At 39.4% G+C, this 25145-nt stretch overlaps 1 protein-coding gene across 5 annotated transcripts in view; it reads left to right on the forward strand.

The window, feature by feature from the left end:
• The first annotated feature begins 17404 nt into the window (after positions 1-17404).
• The window catches only part of fbln2 (fibulin 2), a 79252-nt gene continuing 71511 nt past the window's right edge, over positions 17405-25145 (forward strand). For 3 of the 5 annotated variants that reach the window (XM_079845051.1, XM_079845052.1, XM_079845055.1), the window contains exons 1-2: positions 17415-17484; positions 19635-21595. In XM_079845051.1, the coding sequence (XP_079701177.1) occupies positions 19756-21595 (1840 nt within the window). In that variant the 5' untranslated portion in view covers positions 17415-17484; positions 19635-19755. Of the gene's footprint in view, positions 17485-19549; positions 21596-25145 lie in introns of those variants that run through there. The other 2 variants (XM_079845053.1, XM_079845054.1) reach the window with 2 other exon arrangements.

Here is a 25145-nt window from a genome sequence, read left to right on the forward strand (position 1 = left end):
TTACCCCAGTGCAGAGTGGCCTATAGATGAAGCATCACAGCAGACAATGCATTACTTTAAGAAGCGCGAGCAGCTGTTGTCAACACGTGAGAAAAGATAAGATGATCACATAGGTGCTTTATCACCGCATGTTCATCGGGTTTCATAATTATTATAAAATTATAGAAACCAAGTTCAAACTAGAGTAGCTGGGATTTGCCTGTTGTTGGGTAGTGATGGCAGGTTATCCTGACACTGAATCTGCGTTTTTTCAATCTTTTATAACAATAGGGTTAAGTGATTTCGTGACAAGACACAATGACAATGTTTTCCCAAGAAATCACAGTGTACAGAGACAGCAGGATCAGAGTTTTGGATTAGACAGTCAATGGAATTGTTAGTTGTCACCATCTAACTGACAACAAAATCACATGGTCCTCTTTGACCCCTCACACACAGCAGCAGTTTCCTTTTGGGAGAGCTGAATGTTGCTGGCTTTCACTAGTCAATCATTTTATCCCTTAAAATTCATCTTTGATCACCAAATTACATATTTTTAAAAAAAATGTAAAAATCCTGTGAGAAAAAAAAAAATCCTGTGAGAAAAAAAAAAATTCATGCCTTAAAATAGCTTGAATGTAAATTAAATTGAATTTTAAGACACCCTTGCTTCGTTTAGTAGGCCTTTATATACGCGGATTCATGAACAGGCAAATTAGCCCCACCCCCACTCACTCGCACGGCACGAGCTCACAAATACAGTCAGCCAACTTAGGCCCCAATCATACCCCTTTTCCACCAAGGCAGTGCTGTTGCTGGTTCGGAGCCAGAGCCTAGATTAAAATCGGTTCTTTTACCCCTTTTCCACCAAGGCAGTGCTGGTGCGAGTTCGGAGCCAGAGCCTAGTTTCAAATCGGTTCTTTGTGTTTCCACACCCAAAGCACTAGCTCCGAGCCAGGAAAAGTGGTTCTTAAGTAGCACCAAAACATTGCTGGGCTAGAAGTAAGAACCGATTACATCAGGCGCTGGGGGCGGGGTCAACAAGACGAACACAAACTTGAGATCCGCCATTTTTGAAATAGCAGCTAATGGAGCTAACAGCTGCTGCTCCTTTGTAATCTCCGTCTATACAAATTACGGCGAACTGCATGAATGCATTGGATTCGCTGTGGTTTCGCTGTGTTATGATGCCGCTGTAGGATCGTAAAGCCATGTTAATCAATAGTTACGCAACGTTTGCATTGTTGATGGAAGGCTTGTTCGCAGCGGTGCTGTGCAGACCGATCGGCGTATGACAACAAGTCCAGCGAGAGAATATGACTCCTTTTGCTTTTGATTCACTCATGCGGTTTTTTGATATCATACGTGGATCGGTCTGTGCAGCGCCGATGATCTTGATCAAGCCTGGTGTGTTTGTGTTTCCCGCTGCCCAGGGTTGCCAGGTTTTCACAACAAAACCCGCCCAATTGCTACTCAAAACTAGCCTAAAACAAGCCCAATCGCATTTCAGGGGGGCTTCCCCGGTAAAAATTACATTTGTGTTTTTTTGGCAAAATTTGGTTTTTTTTGGCTACTAAAATTCGCATTCCCGGGGCTAAATATCACATAATTGGGGTCGCTTCAACCTACAGACATGAAAAACAGCCCACGGCAACAGTGTTGAAGTAGCCCAATTCCGCGGGAAAACCGCAGACTTGGCAACACTGCCGCTGCCTCAGCTAATCGAGCTAATAGTGGTTCGATTGTAATCTCCGTCTATACAAATCCCGGTGAGCTGCACGAATGCGTTGGATTCGTTGTGTTTTGATGCAGGATACGCGGATCGGTCTGCGCAGCTCCGATCCATCTTGTTTCAGTGTTTGTGTTTCCCGCTGCCTCGCTAGCGTTGCTGACGTATACAGTGATGTAAGACCTGGCTCTGTTTGTGTGGCGGCTCTCTAGCCCGTGGAAAGGCAAACCGTTTTTTAGAAGGCTCGTCAGTCGAACCAACTCCGAAATGGCACTAGCACTGACTTTGAACTAGCACCCGGTTCATTCTGGTGGAAAAGGGGTATCAGACAGAATGTTTTTTGCAGTGAGAGGTGCCTATTTAAAAATAGTTTTCTATTAGCAGTGTTTTGCACGCTGTTTATGCGCCCCTGGCTCCTCGCGGTTTTTTTTTCCATTGTCCAGTCGAATGAATGGAGAGGCGGGCCTTCCGTTGTGGTGACGGTTACCTTGATTAGACTGACAGGACAGCTGATTTGGGAGTTGCCTAGCAACATAACAGCACTGCTTTTTCTAAATTAAAAAACGTCAACCAAAAAAAGGCAGTGCGGTTTTCAGGTTTAAAATGCATTCTGTTTGATAGGGGCCTTACTGAGGTAAACGCTGCACAATGGCACTCTTTACAACGTCGGACACATAATGGTAATTAATACGATTATCCTTTTGCTTGACTACGTTATTAAACAGCTAATAATGTGTTGCTAATGTTACACAAACCATATTCCCATTGGCCATCTCAGCCTGCCTTCAGTATCAGTCAGTATCCTTAGAAATGCTTTGAACAACTTAGGCATATAGTTCATATACTGTATACATCAAATACATAATTCACCCGCTATATTGCTAAATCTACCCATTTTTTCATATAAACAGAAAAATATATTCTGGAATAACCTGGCTTCTCTTTGAGACTCCCCTGCTTCAGAGAATAGTTAATGATATGCTAAAGCCCACCCGCATGTTGACATGATTGGTTACAAGGTAGTTTGTGATGTCAGAAACACCAGTGATTTCAAACCGTGTTTTTGAGACTGTCTTTGGTTCACTGCAGTTTTAAGGAGAAAATACTCAACAATGGTGTTGACTTATGAATTTGCACACGGTTTGTCTCAAAGCGTATTTAAAAACACCACATAGACATATAAACAACATTAAAAACTTGATTTTCACCACAGGAGGACTTTAATTAGGAAACTTGTATACATAGTTCAGTCATGAAACTCTTCCGAGCAGTTAGGTTCTCTTAAATATACATATTAAATATAGCCCTAACACGTAATTAGATCAGACTTGCCCTCATCTGCAAAGCATGCTGGGTAACCAGCAGAGCCTCAATGCAATGAGGTGTTGGATCAGAAAAAAGGCACCACTGACACCGCATTGATTCATGGACAACAGACATTCCAACATGTCATCCGACATCATTCCCTCCCTGTTCTGGAGCCTTATATATGATTTATACATGCCGCCTGCATCTCACGCCACACTTCGACACACACATATCCAAAACAAAACAATCCGCATGCTGAAAGCCCACAGGTAGAACATGAATATTTCATGAAATCAGGGGTTGATTAAGTAGGGGCTATAACATTCCTACTCAAGGTACCATTCCTCACACGCACAAGTGGAATCTCTCCACACGCATTAGTCAAAACACGAACGAAAGACGTGACATTTGCTTCAGGCCTTCAGCCTGATGATCCTTCTATGGCTGTGTTAAAAACTGCACTTGTTGTAATTATGAGTCTCAAACCACCTCTGACTGTCATTGCTACATACCAAAAGAACGTGTTTCATAGCTGGACACATTACGGAAGCTAGGTGACTGCGGTGATAAGGTAACTTTATCATGAGGAAATGAATGAGCTGTCATCTAGCCTAAAAGCAACGAACATCAAAATTGAAAAGAATCTGATCATATGGATAACGTAGCTCAATGTACCTGCTTTTTGTCACTTAATTATTCAACCTCATTTGTCTTCAGTGAGTGAGAGAAAAACACATACGCTAATGTTAAAAAACAAAGGGGAAGTAGTTTCTTTGTCAGATAAAATAAGAAACTCTTGCTTGTTGAAAAAATTTCGCCTCAAACTGGCTGGAGGCAACAGTGTTTGCGTTATATATTTCGAGCACATTCCTGTCACTGGAGGTCAATGTAGGCGGGAACGTCCTTACGAAGACGTCAAGACCCTGAAATACATTTTGTTCACTCATGTGTAGTCACTGCTGTTATGGAGGAAACATCAGAAGCTTTTTGAATCATTTCTCCTGAGATTCTGACCCTCAGCTTGTAATGCCATTAACAAGGAGAGCAGAACGTGTAGTTTAATGAAGTTCCAGTGGTGAGTTGGACGTGCTAGCTAGCCAATCTTACCCCAGATAATTATGCACAGATGAGGTTCAAGACATGAAATCAACATGAAATGAAAATTCGGGTTCTTAATACACATTTCTGGTCTTGTCGTTGTCATTTTTCATCAAAATGTAATGACTTTGTCTGCCTCCAACAATTTCTGGCTGACATCCGTGATCATTGACTACCAAATTTAGCTGTGTATTCTGATCAGAAGATGTACATTTCAGATATTTCATTAATATTTCAAAATTCTTTTTTTTTTTACTTCCAAGAGCCTCTTCCAGCTGAGCCAATGAGACGGTAATTCTTACAGATGTCTTTCTTCAGGTATTTTAGACCTACTCCAAAGCCATAAATCCTTTATTTTTTAAGTGGAATGTCAATAGACTGTTCGTGTCTATCATTAGCCAGTGGCTAAAATAAAGTCCTGCCCTACACTTTTTTTTTCTGTTGAATATGCCATTTTATATAGTACATAGCATAACAGAAGTAAAATGGGAAAATAAATGCTTTAATTCACTTTAATAGGGAACATATATGTTTATATATTGTGGCGGGCAGCGAGGCCGAGGGACCGTGAGGGCGGGACGAGGCGGCGCTCATCAGGGAGGATGAGCGCCAGCTGCGCGCCGCAGCGATCTCGGCCCTTGCGGAGGAGTGAGGGACTATAAAGGAGGAGCGACAACAGTGAGGGACGAGAGAGGACCAGGCCTGGATTTTATGTTGAGTTTTATTTATGTTTTGTTATGTGTTGCTGCAGTCGACCGTGAGGGGCTGCAGCTTTTTATTTTCATTGTGTTTGTTTGTATGTAGGCGGCAGTCGACCGTGAGGGGCTGTCGCCGCCATTTTATTTTTGATTAAAAGTTTGTTTAATGTTCGCCGGTTCCCGCCTCCTTCTTCCCGTACAAACAACGTTTACTACAGTGGTGCCGAAGCCCGGGAGGAAGGAGGGACGCGCTGTCGAAGAGCCCTCGCAGCTGAGGGGGATCGCGGTGCCGCGGAGTTCGGGCAGCGCGGAGGAGAGAAGTCCGCGAGCGGCTGCCCGAAGCGGTGGTGCTGGAGCGGATGAAGGTCGGTGGGACGGAGAGCTCGCTGCCGTGCCCCTGGGTCGAGGTGGGGTGGCTGCCGTCCTAGAGGGAGCGCGGAGGAGTCACCGGCGTTCGCCGTGGGCCGAAGCCTGTATCCCTCCGCCGTGTAGGGGAGGGGCAGGGAGCGCGCGGGACTCGCTGCCGGCTGCCCTCGACAGGAGGAGCCACCGCCGGCCGCCAGGGGGCGGAGGAGCGTCGAGCCGTCCACCGGCCGTCCAGTACCACCGCATGGCACCGCGAAGAAGAACCTCTTGGCTGGCTGAGGACCGAGCGGCAGTGTGTCTGGGAACCGGACCAGAATTTTTTTTTTTTCTTTCTCTCTTTTCTCCTCTCTCCACTCTCTCGTCCCTGTCGCTCCTCAGGTTCCTCTCTCCGTTCTCTCACCTCGCTGTTCTTACCCCCAGGTCCCGCGGCCGCCGTGATCGGCCCCCCCGGGGAGGGGGGGGGGGGGGGGGGAGTAGAGCGCAGACTCGGGAGTACCCCCCGGCCTGCGAAGGGCGTTGGGGGTATGTGGCGGGCAGCGAGGCCGAGGGACCGTGAGGGCGGGACGAGGCGGCGCTCATCAGGGAGGATGAGCGCCAGCTGCGCGCCGCAGCGATCTCGGCCCTTGCGGAGGAGTGAGGGACTATAAAGGAGGAGCGACAACAGTGAGGGACGAGAGAGGACCAGGCCTGGATTTTATGTTGAGTTTTATTTATGTTTTGTTATGTGTTGCTGCAGTCGACCGTGAGGGGCTGCAGCTTTTTATTTTCATTGTGTTTGTTTGTATGTAGGCGGCAGTCGACCGTGAGGGGCTGTCGCCGCCATTTTATTTTTGATTAAAAGTTTGTTTAATGTTCGCCGGTTCCCGCCTCCTTCTTCCCGTACAAACAACATTTACCACATGGATGGCCGGGTGTGTGTTCCTGCTTACCTGGGGAACACATGGCACCAGGATGCACTATGGGAAGAAGGCAGGCCAGTGGAGGCAGTGTGATGCTTTGGGCAATGTTCTGTTGGGAAACCTTGGGTCCTGCAATCCATGTGGATGTTACTTTGACACGTACCACCTACCTAAGCATTGTTGCAGACCATGTACACCCTTTCATGGAAACAGTATTCCCTGGAGGCTGTGGCCTCTTTGAGCAGGATAATGCGCCCTGCCACAAAGCAAAAAATGGTTCAGGAATGGTTTGAGAAGCACAACAATGAGTTTGAGGTGTTGACTTGGCCTCCAAATTCCCCAGATCTCAATCCAATCGAGCATCTGTGGGATGTGCTGAACAAACAACTCCGATCCATGGAGACCCCACCTCGCAACTTACAGGACTTAAAGGATCTACTGCTAACATCATGGTGCCAGTTACCTAAGCACACCTTCAGGGGTCTAGTGGAGTCCATGCCTGACAGGTCAGGGCTGTTTTGGCAGCAAAAGGGGGATCAACACAATATTAGGAAGGTGGTCATAACGTTATGCCTGATTGGTGTAAATACTTTAATTATTGTATATTTGAAACATTTGTTTGCAACAATGTAAAAGTATTTATTGTTAATTTGATCTTTACTAAATAACAGATAGACAGACAGACAAACCAAGACAGACCAAGGCTACGGTACCTCATTAAATCTGTGTAAATAGAAATCAAACAGTCCGACTGATTTTTACTGACTTCTGATTTCTGTCCCATGCTTTCTGTGTTTCTGAAAGACATCCAAGGCTTATTAGCTCATTTGATCAAATCATCGTAATTGGTAAATAGGAGCGAGCCAGGAGATCAGAGGTCTGGCTGGAATCCACTCGACCCCATGAACATACTGTACGTTCAACTCTGCAACCCAGAGTAGGCACGACAGATGAGTGTTCTAAATTTTTCCTTCTTTCTTTTAGGTCTCTTTCTGCCTCTTTCATCATGTTTTGTCAAGCTGTGCTGCCCACCCAGGTCTCCCCCACCACTGTGTTGACAGATGCCTAGCTGGAACAAGAAACTGGCATCAAACAACCTCAGGTTAATAATGTACTGCTTATTAGGCATGTATGAAGCTATTCAATTCTGCGGCATTGTGTTCAAATCACTCAACACACTTAATCAGAATACATTTCTGATTTATCAGGTGGTATGGGATCATTGTGACATGTTTTGGTTTTTGGTTATTTATTGTTTAGTCTAAAACATTTGGCCTCAAAAGAAATTTAGCAATTATTTGAAATGATTAAGCTTACGTTTGTTTAGCAGTGCATGCAGATGAATCATGAAAGCTTCATGCAAGGAATTCACTATTTTCCCCGAGTTAAATGTAAATGAGATACGAATTATGCACCTGGATTGCAGTATATTGAATTTGTGTTTAAACATTTCATGAAATGGGACAAGTTTCCAAACTTTCCACGCTCGCTAATGTGTGTGGTTTTCACAGGATGTCAGAGCCTACGAATATCTTCCACAGTCATAATCAGCGAAGCATGTGCATTAACAGAGTGGAAAAAATGTTATGCTTGTCTGAGCGGTTCCTGTCAACGGGTGCGCTTCAAACACAGGATATGTTTTTATGTTATTTTTTACCCATTCCCCTCTGTTGTTGCTGTACATTAGGTTGCTTTTGTCAGGACCATGGTTACCTGTCACATTGTTAAGAGAAGCACTCCAAAACACAGTGCTCGGTACAGATGGAGTATGCATGGCGCTGATGAAGATTCCAGAACCTCCTGCTACACCCACTTCCTTTCTCTCCCCCTTTCTAATTCTCTCTGGGCTTTCTCAATACTTCCCACAATTTACAAGCCCTTTAACACCACTGCATCACAAAGATAACCCGCTTATTGGTAGGCCACACCAACATGTTCATCACTGCACTGGGTGGTCCCCTATATTATGGGACCTTTGGGTGACACTCTGTTTTTTCTGCAGGTTTTCATTATAATAAGATAAAGTGGTGAATGAGAGATTATCCAAGGTCGCCTTTATCCATTGGCTGTCTCCCTTATAATACAGATTATATTAGATATGCAGTAGAATCCAAAAGTCTATATTAAAAGTCTGGGATTTAACCTAGCTATAAAGAGAAAGTTTTATTATTATTATTATTATTATTATTATTATTATTATTATCAAATACATGCAGCTTCCTTATACATGAGTTTTCATTAAAGCAAAATGGGACCTTTCAAATATAGCACACGGCTAATTCATCTTTTCAGTGCAAGCTTGGCAAAAATTCAAACTAGAAACATTTGGTTTGTTCTCCATCAACTGGCATCCAGATGGTATTATTGATTCTGTTTCTGCAGCCTATCCATTACTCAAGAGTCACTATATATTCTTTTTATTCTTTATTACTTTAGCCTACACATAAGTCAGTATTGATACTGGCAAAATGAACTTCATTTCGGTGTTAACATCACTGAAAATAATGATAACTTGCGCGAGACCGATGTTGATTCAGTAAATGCAGGGCCGGCCCGAGCCCTTATGGGGCCCTAAGCAGAATTTTATTTGGGGGCCCCTCGGTGCCACCAATACGATTGACTATTGTCAATTCTTGATAATTCGCAAACCCAGTATAAATTGTATTGGTTGTAGTTGTGTTGGTTACATCATGTCTGCCTGTCATGTTTTTATCCTTATACGGTTTTTAATTGTAACAGTAGCAAACCCACAAGAGTCACAGTAAGTCTTACAGTACTACAGTTCACACTGGGATATGTACTTTTTTTAAGTAGTCTCTTATGCTGAATATGCTCATTTTTCCCCAGGATTCTTTGATGAATAGAAGGTTCAAAATAACAGCATTTCTCTGAAATAGAAAGCTTTGAAAAAAAATCCTAAAAACGTTTTTCAACACTGATAATAATAGATGTTTGTTGAGCATCAAATCATAATAGAATGATTTGTGAAAGATCATGTGACACTGAAGACTGTTATGATGATAAATTCAGCTTTGATCACAGGAATAAATGACACTTAACTATATATTCACATAGAGAACAGCTGTTTTACATTATAATATTATTTTACAATATTTCTGTTTTTACTGTATTTTTAATCAAATGAATGCAGCCTTGGTGAGAAGAAGAGACTTATTTTAAAAACAAGAAATGTTGATTTCTTTCAAACATTAAACAGAGCTTTTATTTTGGCGGAAATAAAATGTTATTTTTTGTATTCCCTTCAACTGTGTAGAAAGAACCTTTTTATTTTCTAAATAAAAACTTCCAAAATGTAGACTACACAACTTATCATTTCAAGGGAGAAACTGGAAGCTATGCTGTCTACTCTGTCCAAAACATGCAGCACGTCAGACAAAATATTCGAACTAAACCATATCACATTCTCAAATCCGTCTATTCATAAAAAGGTTACCGGGCAACTGACGAGTACGTTTTAGCGCCGATTTTTCCGCTCTTTGGACTTTGAACCTTGAACCCTGACTAACAAGCGAATAGTGTCCAGCCGATGGCGCCGAATCAATCCGTGCATATATTAGAACACTTTTTGCAATTTATTGCAATAATTGTTTAAGGCCATTTTGCGATTTCAATCTCTGGTGGCCAAGTGGGCCCTAAGCAGCCGCTTAGTTCGCTTATGCCTTGGGCCGGCTTTGAGTAAATGCTCTGATGGATTCAGTTCAGTGAATGAATCACCGCTAACTCATCTTTTTGACCCACATATGAACAAATGACTCGAGTCATTTGTTCAGAGTCAGACTGCACGGTCCTGTTGTGTTTTTGATTCAATAAAAATGATCGACTCAAAAGAGTAATTTGTTTGTGAATCGAATTACATTAGTCACGTACGTTTTTGATAAATAACCGTCCAATTTGTTCGATTTTGTCCATATACCTATCCAAGTCATTCATCACAGACAGTATCAACGTCAGTAGGCTATACTTATTGTATTTCGGCCACACCACAAGGTGTCACTGTGGCCTCAACGCTTCGCCCTCGCCTACTCTGAGCTCGATTGCTATGTCTGAAGTAAACCACGCCCTCCTCATTACCCTACGGACAAAGAAATGTAAAAATACATAATTGTAAAAATAAAGCAATGTAGAAATGAATATATGTGGAAATAAATAAAAATAAAAATGAATAAATGTATAAATAAATAAAACAATAAATAAATAAATGTGGAAAAAATAAATATATACATAAATAAGAAAATAAATGTATAAATAATTATTTATTTTAGTTTTTTTTGCTTTTCTATGTATATTTATTTATATATTAATGTAATTATTTTTGCTTTTTTTTTTTTTTTTTTTTTTTTTACATTTCTTTGTATAATTATTTATGTATTTAATTATTTGTAATTTTGGTAGACTTGGCATTCCATACACCGGTCGGCTGTATGTTTTTGATTCAGTAAAAAGAACCGGCTCAAAATCCCGTGATGACAACTCTAAAGAAAGAAGTTTCTTTGCATTATTTTGCAGTACACATACTTTTATTGCATCACATTTAAAATTTGAGTTCTTTTATTTTGCTTGAATGTTGCTTGAAAAGCATACAGGAAATACGGATAGCCCATGCCTTTATAGATTTGATTTCAGAATCAATAAACTGAGTTATACCAAACATGATTTTTTTTTTAACACCATACAGTAAATCAGAGCTGCCATTGCAGAGACTATGACCTTATTTGTAACCTTTATTTTAAACAGACAAAATTGATTTCTATCACAGTGGCTGCAGAATTGATTTGAGAAAACTATTTTATTCATTCTCTTCAGGGTTTTATGATCTGCAGAATAATTGCATAAATGGATTAATCCAGGCTCAGCGGTAGAAGTTTACAGCAGCCCTAATAGCAGTCCCAGATGCTCTCCTCCATGCTGAACAATTGGCTTTTATGCACACATAATGCACATGGGAACGGCCCACCATATTCTGCGCAGTTGTAAACCGCACTGAAAGGTATTTTATTCTTTTAAATCAACCTAAAAGTCAAGGAGACCGCATGATTCACATTCATCTCATATGAACCAACTTCTAATGAAAGTGCAATGTGACTCAGATTTATAGAATCTCTCCATTTTCCAGGTGAACAAATATGTTATGAATTGTCTTGGAACCCCCAGGGTCATACTATCTCTTGTTGACTTGTCAGGTCTGTGTCTGATACATTTCTTCTTGAGAACAAACCAACAAATCTCACTAGTACTCCTGTAAACAAGTCGGTTCCACTGTATCCCTTTCCTTCTTTTAACCATTATCAAAAAATTCCGAATTATGCGACAACAAAACAAACTCGCACAATTTTTGATAAATGTCATTGCACTGAGTGCCCCGAATTAACTGGCACACGTTGGCTTTGTAGATGTTCATTAGTGCTTTGGATTCTGGCCCATTTGCTTCAAGAATTAATCCTGCGTTAATGCGCATTTAACGGTGGACCTTTTTTGCTCCAGTTGAGCAAATCAAAACAGAGCATCTAAATGCATTTGAAAGCGTGTTAATTTCACTGTCTCATCCGCCTGCTAGAGGAGTGTAGTCCTGGAAAGAGAAGTATCAATTACAAGGATCAGAGTAAAACTCATTTATCTTTGCAGCAGACAGCCGGCCCTGCTCTCCTAAAGCCTGGTCATTAGAGGGGCCTCATTTGAGCCCTGGGTCAGAATCCTGATCAGGTCAATGCCTGAGCAACATCATTTAGACCCATTAAAAGACAAAAAACTCACCCACTGAAATTCCTACCAAGTGACAAATTTATGGTACCCAGCAGATAAAGGCTGTTTGAGTAAAACATGGAAGATGCTTTGCTTGGCTTCGAACAGTGGAAATAATTGTTTAAAAAGTGTTTCCCAGACTTACTGTGTCTTGTGCACAATCCCCCCAACCGACCCCATCACTAATGCCACAACACAAGTACCCCTTCAGACCTGAATTTTTGTGCAAAATGTAAAACAAGTCTTGTGCTAAATTGCAACAATTTGTGCGAGATTGGTTATAGGAATTGCGTTTCATAAATTAAATCCATTAGTTTGTTCATTCTTTAAACTGGAACTGAAAAAAAAACATGACGTTTATCATGATTAGGCATTTAATTTATCGATTAAAATTTCTGTTTTAAAGGTTTAACAAAATCAAATCAAACTGGACTATTTAAAGTGTACCACGTTGCTATTTTATTCAAAATTATTTAAATTGATCAACATATTGGGAATTATAATTATTATCCATTTTTATCTTTTATAGTTTTGTTTTTATTTGTATTTAAATCTGTTATGTTAAAATACATCAAATGTAAGCAGGAAATCAATGTTTTTGTAGGCTTTTCCATATAGAAAAATAGTATTTGCTTTGTCAAATAAATTGATTGAAATTGTTTATGGATGTCTTGAACTAGTCAGGATGTTAAAGGGTTAGTTCACCCAAAAAATGAAAATAATGTAATTTATTACTCACCCTCATGCCGTTCCACACCCTTAAGACCTCCGTTCATCTTCCGAACACAAATTAAGATATTTTAGTTGAAATCCGATGGCTCAGTGAGGTCTCCATAAGGGGCAAAGCAATTTACACTCTCAAGATCCATTAATGTACTAAAAACATATTTAAATCAGTCCATGTGAGTACAGTGGTTCAATATTAATATTATAAAGCGAAGAGAATACTTTTGTGTGCAAAAAAAAAAAAACTAAATGAAGAGTTACAGGTGCTGGTCATGTAATTAGAATATCATCAAAAAGTTGATTTATTTCACTAATTCCGTTCAAAAAGTGAAACTTGTATATTATATTCATTCATTACACACAGACTGATATATTTTAAAAGTTTATTTATTTTAATTTTGATGATTATAACAGACAACTAAGGAAAATCCCAAATTCAGTATCTCATTAAATTAGAATATTACTTAAGACCAATACAAAGAAAGGATTTTTAGAAATCTTGGCCAACTGACAAGTATGAACATGAAAAGTATGAGCATGTACAGCACTCAATACTTAGTTGGGGATCCTTTTGCCTGAATTACTGCAGCAATGCGGCGTGGCATGGAGTCGATCAGTCTGTGGCACTGCTCAGGTGTTATGAGAGTCCAGGTTGCTCTGATAGTGGCCTTCAGCTCTTCTGCATTGTTGGGACTGGCATATCGCATCTTCCTCTTCACAATACCCCATAGATCTTTTATGGAGTTAAGGTCAGGCGAGTTTGCTGGTCAATTAAGAACAGTGATACCACGGTCCTTAAACCAGGTACTGGTTGCTTTGGCACTGTGTGCAGGTGCCGAGTCCTATTGGAAAATGAAATCTGCATCTCCATAGAGTTGGTCAGCAGTAGGAAGCATGAAGTGCTCTAAAACTTCCTAGTATAAGGCTGAGTTGACCTTGGACCTCAGAAAACACAGTGGACCAACACCAGCAGATGACATGGCACCCCAAACCATCACTGACTGTGAAAACTTTACATTGGACCTCAAGCAACGTGGACTGTGTGCCTCTCCACTCTTCCTCCAGACGCTGGGACCCTGATTTCCAAAGGAAATGCAAATTTACTTTCATTAAAGAACATAACTTTGGACCACTTTTTTTCCTTTTTGTCTTTAGCACAGGCGAGACGCTTCTGACGCTGTCTGTTGTTCAAGAGTGGCTTGACACAAGGAATGCGACAGCTGAAACCCATGTCTTGCATACGTCTGTGAGACGTGGTTCTTGAAGCACTGACTCCAGCTGCAGTCCACTCTTTGTGAATCTCCCCCACATTTTTGAATGGGTTTTGTTTCACAATCCTCTCCAGGGTGCGGTTATCCCTATTGCTTGTACACTTTTTTCTACCACATCTTTTCCTTCCCTTCGCCTCTCTATTAATGTGCTTGGACACAGAGCTCTGTGAACAGCCAGCCTCTTTTGCAATGACCTTTTGTGTCTTGCCCTCCTTGTGCAAGGTGTCAATGGTCGTCTATTGGACAACTTTCAAGTCACCGGTCTTCCCCATGATTGTATAGCCTACAGAACTAGACTGAGAGACCATTTAAAGTCATTTGCAGGTGTTTTAAGTTAATTAGCTGCTTAGAGTGTGGCACCAGGTGTCTTCAATATTGAACCTTTTCACAATATTCTTATTTTCTGAGATACTGTATTTGGGATTTTCCTAGTTGTCAGTTATAATCATCAAAATTAAAAGAAATAAACTTTTGAAATATATCAGTCTGTGTGTAATGAATTAATATAATATACAAGTTTCACTTTTTGAATGGAATTAGTGAAATAAATCAACTTTTTGATGATACTCTAATTATATGACCAGCACCTGTATATAGTGATAACCGATTTCAAAACAGCTGTATGAAGCTTTGGAGCGAACCGCTGAATCGACTCGCTGATTCGATACATTCCGAAGATTCAGTGTTTTGAAATCGGTTATCACTATATAAGTCGTTATTTAGGTTTTTTGGCGCATCAAAAATATTATCGTCGCTTTATAATATTAATATTGAACCACTGTACTCACATGGACTGCTTTAAATATGTTTTTAGTTAATTAATGGATCTTGAGAGTGTAAATTGCTTTTCCCCCTATGGAGGCCTCTCTGAGCCCTCGGATTTCCGAGGATGAACGGAGGTCTTACAGGTGTGGAACGGCATGGGTGAGTAATAAATGACATTATTTTCATTTTAAGGTGAACTTACCCATATATAAAGATTTCAGGTGTATTTGGACTGCATTGTGTATTGGCCCGTAAACACTTGAGATTGGAAATCTAGGACAATTTCTTCTTCCTGCCTGAATTTCATAGCCTATGAATTTCATGGTGTAATACAGAAAATTAAATGTGGACTTTGTGGATTTCTTCGTTGAGACCCTAGAGAAACACATCTAGATCACAAAGTTCTCCTGAGGAATTTTAATCACTGAATAATTTCATATTACTCTTTTGATGATGTCATGCAATTTGATTGTTTTGGACAGGCCTCATATGAGTGCACAATAGTACTTCTAAAGCCAGCTGAGTGACCTGATGAGCAGACAACTAATGGGAGTGCAGACTAAATAAATCATAAGAATAAATCATAAGAGATTGCCAGGTTTGTGCTGTGACTTCTTCTCAGCTGTTTCATATCACATGGCAAATCACTGTCTTTAATTCCATTGGTTGTTTTCACATAGCATTACTGCTCAGTTGCATAAAGATCTTCTCAACTATGTTGCCTGTCTCTCATATCATTGGAAATCCTTATTGGAACTCCTTATTGATAATGAATGAATTCAGATGGCTTTTTAGCTGCAAATTACTGTCAGAGGGAATTCACCACTGATCAAACACACTGAATAGTGGACATGCATGGTGAAGGAATAATGCATGGTAACATACATGTGTGTTAAGCAGTGTTGGGGGTAACATTACAAATAATGCAAGTTATGTAATCAGATTACTTTTTCAAGTAGCCAGTAAAGTAATGCATTACTTTTAAATGTACAAAAACCAAATATCTAAGTTAGTTTTTCAAATAAGTAAACTCTTCTGTCCCCATGTTGAGAGAAACTACAGAGGTATTGTGTACGCCATGATGGTTTTTGTAGTTGTATCATGCATCTCATTTGCAAAAAAAAAAGATTCAGTATTCCTCAAAATGAATAAAAACTGTGAAATGCAAACTCAGAATATAACACAATATAATATAGAATATAACACAAACCTGCAATAGTTAAATATGTTAAATGGTACAAATATACTTTATATATTTAATATCACTTTATTAAGCAATGTCTTTGCTGCTAACCTTTGATGATCCAGTTCAACCATATGAATAAGCAAAAATGACTTTAGTTGAACATTACATGTTTCATTTTTTTTTTTTTGTTCATTTGTAATAGTGTTGAACTGTCTTCTCCTGCGTCCTATTCTTCTGCAAACCAGAATGGCAGCACAGCTAAAAGGTTTGTTTGAACTCTAACTTGCATTTCCTTCAGCCTATGGCTTATTAATTTTTTTTGGTGTGAAAGGCCCTTTACATTTCCCAAAAATATATATATTTTTTTGCTATTAAAAAACAATCAAGCAATCCCAGCCCAGCCCAGGTGAGAAAAAAAGTAAGACAAAAGTAACATAACGCATTACTTTCCATAACGCAATTAGTTACTTTTTCAGGGAGTAATGCAATATCGTAATGCATTACTTTTATAAAAGTAACTTTCCCCAAACCTGGTTTAAATGCATTTTAAATGTAAATGAATCAAATTATCAGGTGGAAGACACAAACCTGAGTGACGATGTAGGCACAATGTCTTTGTTTGAACAAGGATGACCCCTGCTCCTAAGAGGTACATGTCAGGTCCTTTAAAACAGTGTCGAAGACATACAACAAGCTCGTCATGGTGTCGATTTCCAAAAGCCCAAAGCAGGCTTGGCTTTGAAGGGGGAAAACCTGAGAGCAAAAGCAACAATTTAACAAGGTAAACAAAACCAACTCCTATATGTAGTGATGAACTCTCCAGAGTTTGGTTTGTTTGTGGTGTAAGGAATTTCACACAAGTGTTTGGGAAACCCAGCTGAGCTTTACGGACATACCTAGAGTTGGATATGTGACTCTTCAGCCTGTATTTAAGAGTAATACTAAGATTGCCTGTCCACTCTATCTATATATATACATATATATATATATATATATATATATATATATATATATATATATATATATATATATATATATATATATATATATATATATATATATATATATATATATATATATATATATATATACACTCTATATATATATATATATATATATATATATATATATATATATATATATATATATATATATATATATATATATATATATATATATATATATATATATATATATATATATATATATATATATATTTATATATATATATATATTTATATTTATATATTATATATATATTTATATAGGGCATTTTGGGAGTCCATCATGCAAGGTAGAGTTTTACTGTGTATTCACATACTGTACTACAGATGGACAGGTGATCTTTTTGCTAGAAGGAAAATTATATTCTAAAGACATGCATGTTAATGGACTATTACTAAATGAATGCACTTTCAATTTAAATACTGTGGTGTTTTCAAAATACTAGCATCTGATAAACTAGTAATAGTCTGATGCTTAAGATGCAAACAGCAGAAATTGTTCTTATGTTAAGGTTGTACTGTATGAATGGTCTGCTTCAGAAAGTAGGCACCGTACATATGGAGGTCTGTAACTTTGTCCCTCCCCTTTACACTTCTCAACGCACACTAAGCTGCACTGTGTATGCTTGAAAAGGCAAGTTAGTTGGCTGGAACTTCTAACCCATGGACGCGCGGAAGAACATGACTCCAGCAAGGTAAAACGTTTTTTTATTATTTATTTTTTTTTAACGTTTTTCATTTAGTAACGTCAACAAAAGCCGTGTAGGCTATTATTTAAAAAATTCGATGCTCAAAAATGACCAAAAACAAGTTTTATGTTCCAGTAGATAGACTATTGAACTGAAGCAGAACTCGTGCTGATAGTGCTTGAGCGCGCGCTTGAAGTGGCTTTCATCTACATTTGTTACTGACAGCTCTTACCACATTTTGCCATGGTAATCACAGATTTCGCCAAAATAGGCTACCAGATGGCTATTGTACACTAAATAAAATAATACTAGTTCAATATTGAATCTTCAAGTAGTTTTTAAAACGTTCAGAATATTCCTGTCAATTCATTTATTTTCTTTTGATGACAGTGTTGTGGCCAATTACCACTTTTTTATCTGGTTTGGCGGAAACTGTGGTTACCATGGTATTTTTTTTTTATGAGGCACATGCACTCTTCTTTGTAGTTTTATAGCCTAATTTTTATTTAACTAATTCAATTTGCCTCATTCCATTTTATATGCTTAAATCGACGCTTTAATGCGTGAAGTGCACATATAATTTAAATGGATATTGGTTTTATTTCTATTGACAGTTAAAGGGATAGTTCACCCCCCCAAAAAAAATTCTTTCATCATTTATTCACCCTCATTTCGTTCCAAACATGAATATCTTTCTCCTGTAGAACATATAGAAGTTTTGAAGACTAAAAGATACATTGTAAAGATTTAAAGTATTCCACACAACTAATGCGCAATCTGTGGTAAAAACAGACCCTAATTTAAGTAGGTATTCAATAATCTTTATATCCAATAATCTGTTAACCACGGCATTGCACACACTCAGTGAGTTGACCTAGAGAACTGGATCAATCTGATTCATGAACAAATCCAGATCAGTTCTGTGAATTTGATTGAATTAAAAAGATCAGACTGAAATCACTGATTCATGAATGCTACTTCTCTAATAAATGCGATAAACGGCTAGATCAGATACCAAGTTTTGCTCTTTTACATAAAGTTACCATATGCCTTTACACCACTTGGAATATAGCCTAGTGTACAGACCACTTTTATTGTAGCTTTGTGAATTTGCTTTTTTAAGTCTCATTCATTGACATTCTTCAAGATTTCACCTTTTGGGTTCTGCATAAGAAAGAAAGTCAACCAGATTTTAAAACAGGTCATCCAAAAATAAATTCTGTCCTTATTTACCTGTGTCTTCAACACTTCAAACAGGTTATATAATTAGCCAGACCAGTTGTTTTAAATCAAACGGTAGACTAGACTTTTGCAAATGGCATGTTGGCATGTAGCAGAGACAAATGTTTTGCCCAGACTTTAAGATATTAAGGTTAATCGTGCTTTTTTGGAAACAATTAAAGCAGTTCTTTTCATCTGCCATGAAATCTAAACGTTCAGGGCCCCGGGACTCCAATGGTTTTCCAAAGTAAACAGAATGTGTTTCTCAGCTGCTGAATAGAAAGCAATTCAATACAAGTGGCTTACAATGCGAGAAACAAGTCTTGTACTGCTGTAGTCTGCTGCTGTAGTCATCGCTACTACAGAAAAACACAGCTTTGCTGAATTATTTCAAATCCCCTCTATGTTTAACCCACAAAACACCTCATCAACTACAAAAATGGTTTTGTGTCTGCACTGAATGCCTCAAATTGAGTCCTTTCAGTTGGCTTTGCCATTTTCAAATCAGAGTTCAGTATGACTTCCTTCATTATAGACCTGCACTAACTGAAGCAAATCACAGTTGTCCCATAAATGTCAAACAAATCAGAAAAAGCTATCAAAAATAATAGAGAAATCGTATGGTGTGGTGGAGCTTTTAAGATCCCATCTGATGGAATATTACAAAATCTAATGCCGCTGAATACACCATTCGTGTGGCAGCCCCATAATGGTAATGAGCTTGAATGCTTGTGCTTCATGATTAAGGGGAAACTTGCTTATGAGATCAGGCTTGGACAACCCTGTGATTTTAAAATGTGGGATGGTCTTAGAAGGGTGAGCTCAACTGTGAAGCCAGATGTTGGCTTTTACACATTGACTGGCTAGAGGAACTCCACAGGAAATTTTCAGAGTGCTCTCTAACTTGCATCTCACTCTCTCTCTCTTTGTTCAAGGTTTCTCTGACAGCTTGCAGTTCACAAAAGAGGAGAGCCGATCGGTTGGGCTCTAGAGAGGTTGGAGTGGACTGAACTGGAGACATTTATCAGCTGTTGACACACCAGGTACAAAGTCAAAATGGCCCGTGGCCTCTTGAACTTAGTGTTTTTACTGAGTATAAGCGGCTGCCTTTGTCAAAGGGATTGCACTGGTGTGGACTGCCCTGAATTGCACAACTGCATGGAAGAAGTCTTGGACACCGGAGCATGTTGTGCTACCTGCGTGAAAACGGGCTGCATGTGCGAGGGGTACCAGTATTACGACTGCATCAGTGCTGGCTTCAGAGATGGCAAGGTTCCAGAAGGCGAGTCGTACTTTGTGGACTTTGGGAGTACTGAATGCTCCTGTCCCCAAGGAGGTGGACGGATCAGCTGCCATTTTATTCCATGCCCTGAGATTCCGGCTAACTGCATAGAATTGTCGGAACCGGCAGAGGGGTGCATTCAGTGCGAGCGAGTTGGATGCATTCACACAGAGCAGAAATACGAAGCTGGACACACATTCCAGATTGACCCTTGCCAAGTATGCCACTGCCCGAAAGAAGGCGGGAACCTAATGTGCTATCCGATTCCAAACTGTGACCCAAGCCGTGCTTTAAAACCCATGCTAACCACAACAACTGAGGAAAGCACACCAGAGAGACACCACCGAGACCCTATACAACACATTTTTAACCATAAAGGCTCTAGAGGTTCCTTTAACAAACACTTTCCCATGCACAGTGATAGCAATCGTTCCTTTAAGCTGCGTATGAGAAACGCAGACGAGAAGGAAGAGGATGAAGAAGACTATGATTATCCAACCACTGATTCCTTAGCTCCATCTCTGCGTGATTTTGCAGCTCCTACGGAGTCATCCATCATCTCGGTATCTCGTTCAGATAATTTTACCCCCCGTCAGGGTGTGCACAGGGGAGCCAAGCAAGAGCTGAGAGAGATGCTTGGTATTCATAAGTCGACAACAGACAGGCCGCAGTTTCCTTTCTATAAGGACAGTACGGACAGAATGAGAGTCAGCGTTCATAATGACAAACCAAAAAATGAGCTATTCAGCCCTCTGAAATATAAAACAGACCGGCAACAATTCATCCTTCCTGTGCAAACCACAAACAGAGTGGGATTCTCCACTCACAAAGATACCACAGAGATCCAGAGCTTTAGTCTTTACAAAGACAACACCAATCAAGAGGGCCTTACAGATGATGAACAGCTTGAATTTCCTGCAGAATCTACTGATGGGGAAACATTTACCTCACAGGAGGACGCCACACACAGCGAGACAGTTACTGACTCTCCAGTGACTATTGAGCAAACTACATCTCCGCTTTGGGAAACCTCAACTTCAATGGAGACTACTTGGGACGGCATATCAGATAGTCAAATTCATTCACTTCTCCCGAATACCATGGAAACAGATGTCTCCGAACAAGATGAAACCATCACAAGTGAGTCTAGAAAGGAAAATGCAGCTGTATTCAATGAAACTACTAGCCTTGATGGCATTCAGTCCGCCATTGGTAATCAGAATGAACATATCCTGACCAGTCCAGGCCCTGTTGAGCAAAGTGTGACCATCCCTACCGAAACCATAGCAGAAGATGGAAAATCAGTCACAGAACAGGAAGAAGAACACAAAAGGCTTTCAGCGGACCACAGAGAACCTTCTGTAGACCACAACCAGTCTCATTTTGAACACATAAAACCCCTTGAGCACCCAAACCCTAGAGCAGAACATGTGCAAACCTTGGGAGAGCACAACACAGAGCTTGAGAGGAAACATCAGTGGCAGTTGTACTCTCCAGTTCAGTTCAGTCCAACCAGCCCACCTTCAAACAAACAGTCCCACAGTCAGTTTAACTCCAGAGAGGAGGACGAAGAGGCAGACAACACCCTCAGAACTCATTCTAGGATGGAAGAGGGTGAGTTAACAAGCGATTGCTTGTCATTTATTCAGTGTTTCAAGTGCTGAACTGTTATGCTGAAGAGTTTTAGTGCATAATTAATGCTAATGTGATTTATAATTGACATTTACCTGGTACCATAAACTCTCATTTCGAGTGCTTGGCAACTTGCCATTGACAATCACAGCTGTGTAAAGATGACGGTAATACATTGCCGGGGAATACACCGGGCCTTGCACCCCACGGTACGACAAGACAAAACAAACAGGCCTCTTTTGAGATGTCTATGGTGACTTGTTTTCACAGATTACATGGCAGGTTACCAATTAAAGTATTTCTGGTATCACACAGCGCTTAGGAAAACTGTTTGCTGTCATGTTTGATTTCGACATGCAAATGGTAAGGACTCTTACTAGTCCTAGGAATTGTGAGTTGGAGCATAAATATTCAACTCAGGGGGGCCGTCTGGATCTCGAAGCCAAACACTGCACCCGCTGGGAACATCTTCCTCGCTCAGTCATCATATTCACTCACACACCACCTAACACCCTTGTGTCGTTTAGCACGCTCCAAGCTTCAATTAGCGGAAAACATTGCTAGCTATAAACACACCGTTGACTGGAAAATGGCTTGTGACTTTGAACCAAAAGGTGTTTATAGGTTTTGTCTGCATAATTCATCTTGACTTGTACTGGGACTGAAATATTTAATTGGGCCTTTGAATGAGGCACCAACGTAACTCAATACGGTCCCGGTGCCTACTGACGAAATCACTGACTTCAAATTTTTTACAAGTTCAGATGGCGAGGTTAGACTATAATAGTCAACATTTTTAGACTGTTATAATAATACTATATTATACTCTGGACAGTAAATCTCATGTTGTGTATATGGGTGACAAAACCTGTCAAGAATGTCCAGGTCATATTTCACTACAAAATTAAAAGGATGAAATAACCCATATAAGGCACAATGTACTGTATTAATTTGACGGCATTTTCTGTATTTATTTTATACAGGTGTTTTATCCGTGTTTTGAATTTTGAACTTGTTTTAGGGTTAACGGAAATGTCCGTAAATTACTGGATAATGTCCTGGTGATTTTCTGCCAGTACATTATCAGTTTTTTTACAGTGAGTATTTAATTGTAAAAGTGTACATATTTTATCATAATGCATAAGCATTGTCTTTAAATGCTCATTTGGTGGTTTTATAATAATAAGAACTTGAACAGAATCACCACTGAAATAAACTCAACAGTAAAACATCTGGAAGCATTAAAGTAATGATAATTTAGGAGATGATGTGCTGAATTGTCATGAAAATAATCAGAATGCAAACAATCTTAATAGGCTTTATTTTCTTTAGCTAAAATAATGTATTTCATTTGATTTTGAGGTGAAATGCGACCTGGACATGTTTTTATGAGATTCATCACCCATATAGAGGTTTCAGTTTTGTTCCAGAGGTTTTATGAAATGTTGCCAAATGTAAAGCTGTTGTTTGCATAAAATTGATAGATGTAACCTTTTGAATTGCATAGAACAACTCAATCCGTCATAATTTCTTATTGTTTAGTTTGGCTGCCAAGATTAGACGGTTTTGTCTAGTCTATCTTTAATTTTTCGGGCACGGTCAGTATACTTGTCTCTGTAAGATTAGTGAACTGCTATTTTTGTTTCGCTATTTTTGACCAAGACAAGACAAGATGCCCTAAAACAGTGCTGGTAAAGCTTACACTCTCAGTCAAGTGGATTCCCTGATAATAGTAAAGAGTTAAATCTTAGGCTGGAAGGGTCAGCCCAGATCATTGTGACTGAGTACTTCAACCAAAAGGCAACATTGCACAATTAGTTAGATAAGGAGAGGAATTGGTTATCTTGCAGGATGCCAGTTGGCCATTGCTCAAAATAAGCAGCTCTCACCGGATAGAAACACTTGGAGCTCTCAACAGTTTGCCTCTCTGCATTGCATGAGTATGATAATCAGGGAAAGTCGAGGCATACTGTACTGATAATATGTTTGGCAGGAAAGCGGTTTATCGTTTTGCACATACCGGCATTACCAACATGTGCATTGAATTTAAAGTCAAATGTAGCAGCCTGGACTGTTTGTGTTGCATGGTGCATCTCACCCACCGAGCATGAATGTCTGCAATGGAGATACACATCGTCCTATATGGGAAACTTGCAGTTTGGAACAAAATGAGGACATTTTTTGTGACCAAAAAAGATGGAAAGAACTGATTTAGTCCAATAAGCCTAAAACCCAGGGTATGGCGATATAGGAGTTTTTAAAGGACTGAAGAGTTAAACGTGTATTTGAGGGCTCACTGCCTGCGTGAAGTTTCATGGATCAGTTTCTCCTTGAACCAAGGCAGTTATTAAAGAAAACCACTTTTATTTTGAAGTTGTGTGCTCTAAGTGCTCTAAGATTGAGCTCCATTACAAGTATAATATGTTAATTGCGTGACTACATCATTTAAAATAGACTATTAGCAGTCAAAATCCTCATGTAGAGGAAATCAGGAATATGCATCAAAATCAACCTATCTTGGGAATCCTATTTGCTTGGGATGAAAAGGTGCCAGTGCTAATATGTATGTATGTATGTGCATGTGGTGTCTTGCTTTAGTGGGAACTTTGGAGCACTTTGTTGATATCCTCTTTTACGTCTGAATGTTTACTGCCAGCAGTAATGCAGTGATTTGTGATCCTGTCTTCCCCTCATTCAAATGCATCTAGGCTCTGTTCGCATTTAAGAATTAAAGAGACTCAGAGCCATACAGAGATAATGATAAAGACGGGGCTCTGGAGATTTATTTTTCCCCTTAAGGCTGACACTTACTGCAGGAAGTCGGGTCTTCATTTAAGTTTGTGTTACGATTTGTTAGTTCCTGTAACACACTCGCATAAGGAAATGTCACTTGCTTTTATACTGCGACACCAAAATATCACTCTTGTTCTGCATTTGAAATATCACTATTGCACCATATTCAGCTTGTTTAGGAGGAATCAATTACTTTAACCCAAGCTAAACATCATTTTCAATGAGATTTCATGGAGAATAACATCTTGAATATAAAACACAAGGGATATATTTTTAATTAATTAATAATGAATCATACTTCTAGCACCAAAATCCTATCTTTGAGTCTAATCTGTAACTTACCATCAGTTTATACCTGAAGAAATTTGATTTAGGATTTGCTGAGTTCCATACTGATTTGGTCTTTTAAAGTGTCTAATAAAGTCGAGATGAATTTCTTTGCTCATATAGCAACACAATGTAACTCATCATCACCACTATTACTGTATTAATTTAGAATTCAAATTCCTGTTATTGGCTTTTAACAAATCAGGCCAGTTTAATATAAAAAAAAAGTATACTTCCTTTTAATCATGTTGGCTGCTTTTCCCAAGAGCTGATGCCAGAAAGGTTTTGTGGAGTGAGACGTCAATAGATGTGTTGATTTCTGAGATGAATGGCCTCTGTGTTTAGTCCAAAACATATGGAATCAAACAAACAGATCATTGTGGCTAATGCATGCTCTCAACATACTTGAAAA

Source organism: Gobio gobio (assembly GCF_949357685.1).
Source record: "Gobio gobio genome assembly, chromosome: 19".
NCBI lineage: Eukaryota > Metazoa > Chordata > Actinopteri > Cypriniformes > Gobionidae > Gobio > Gobio gobio.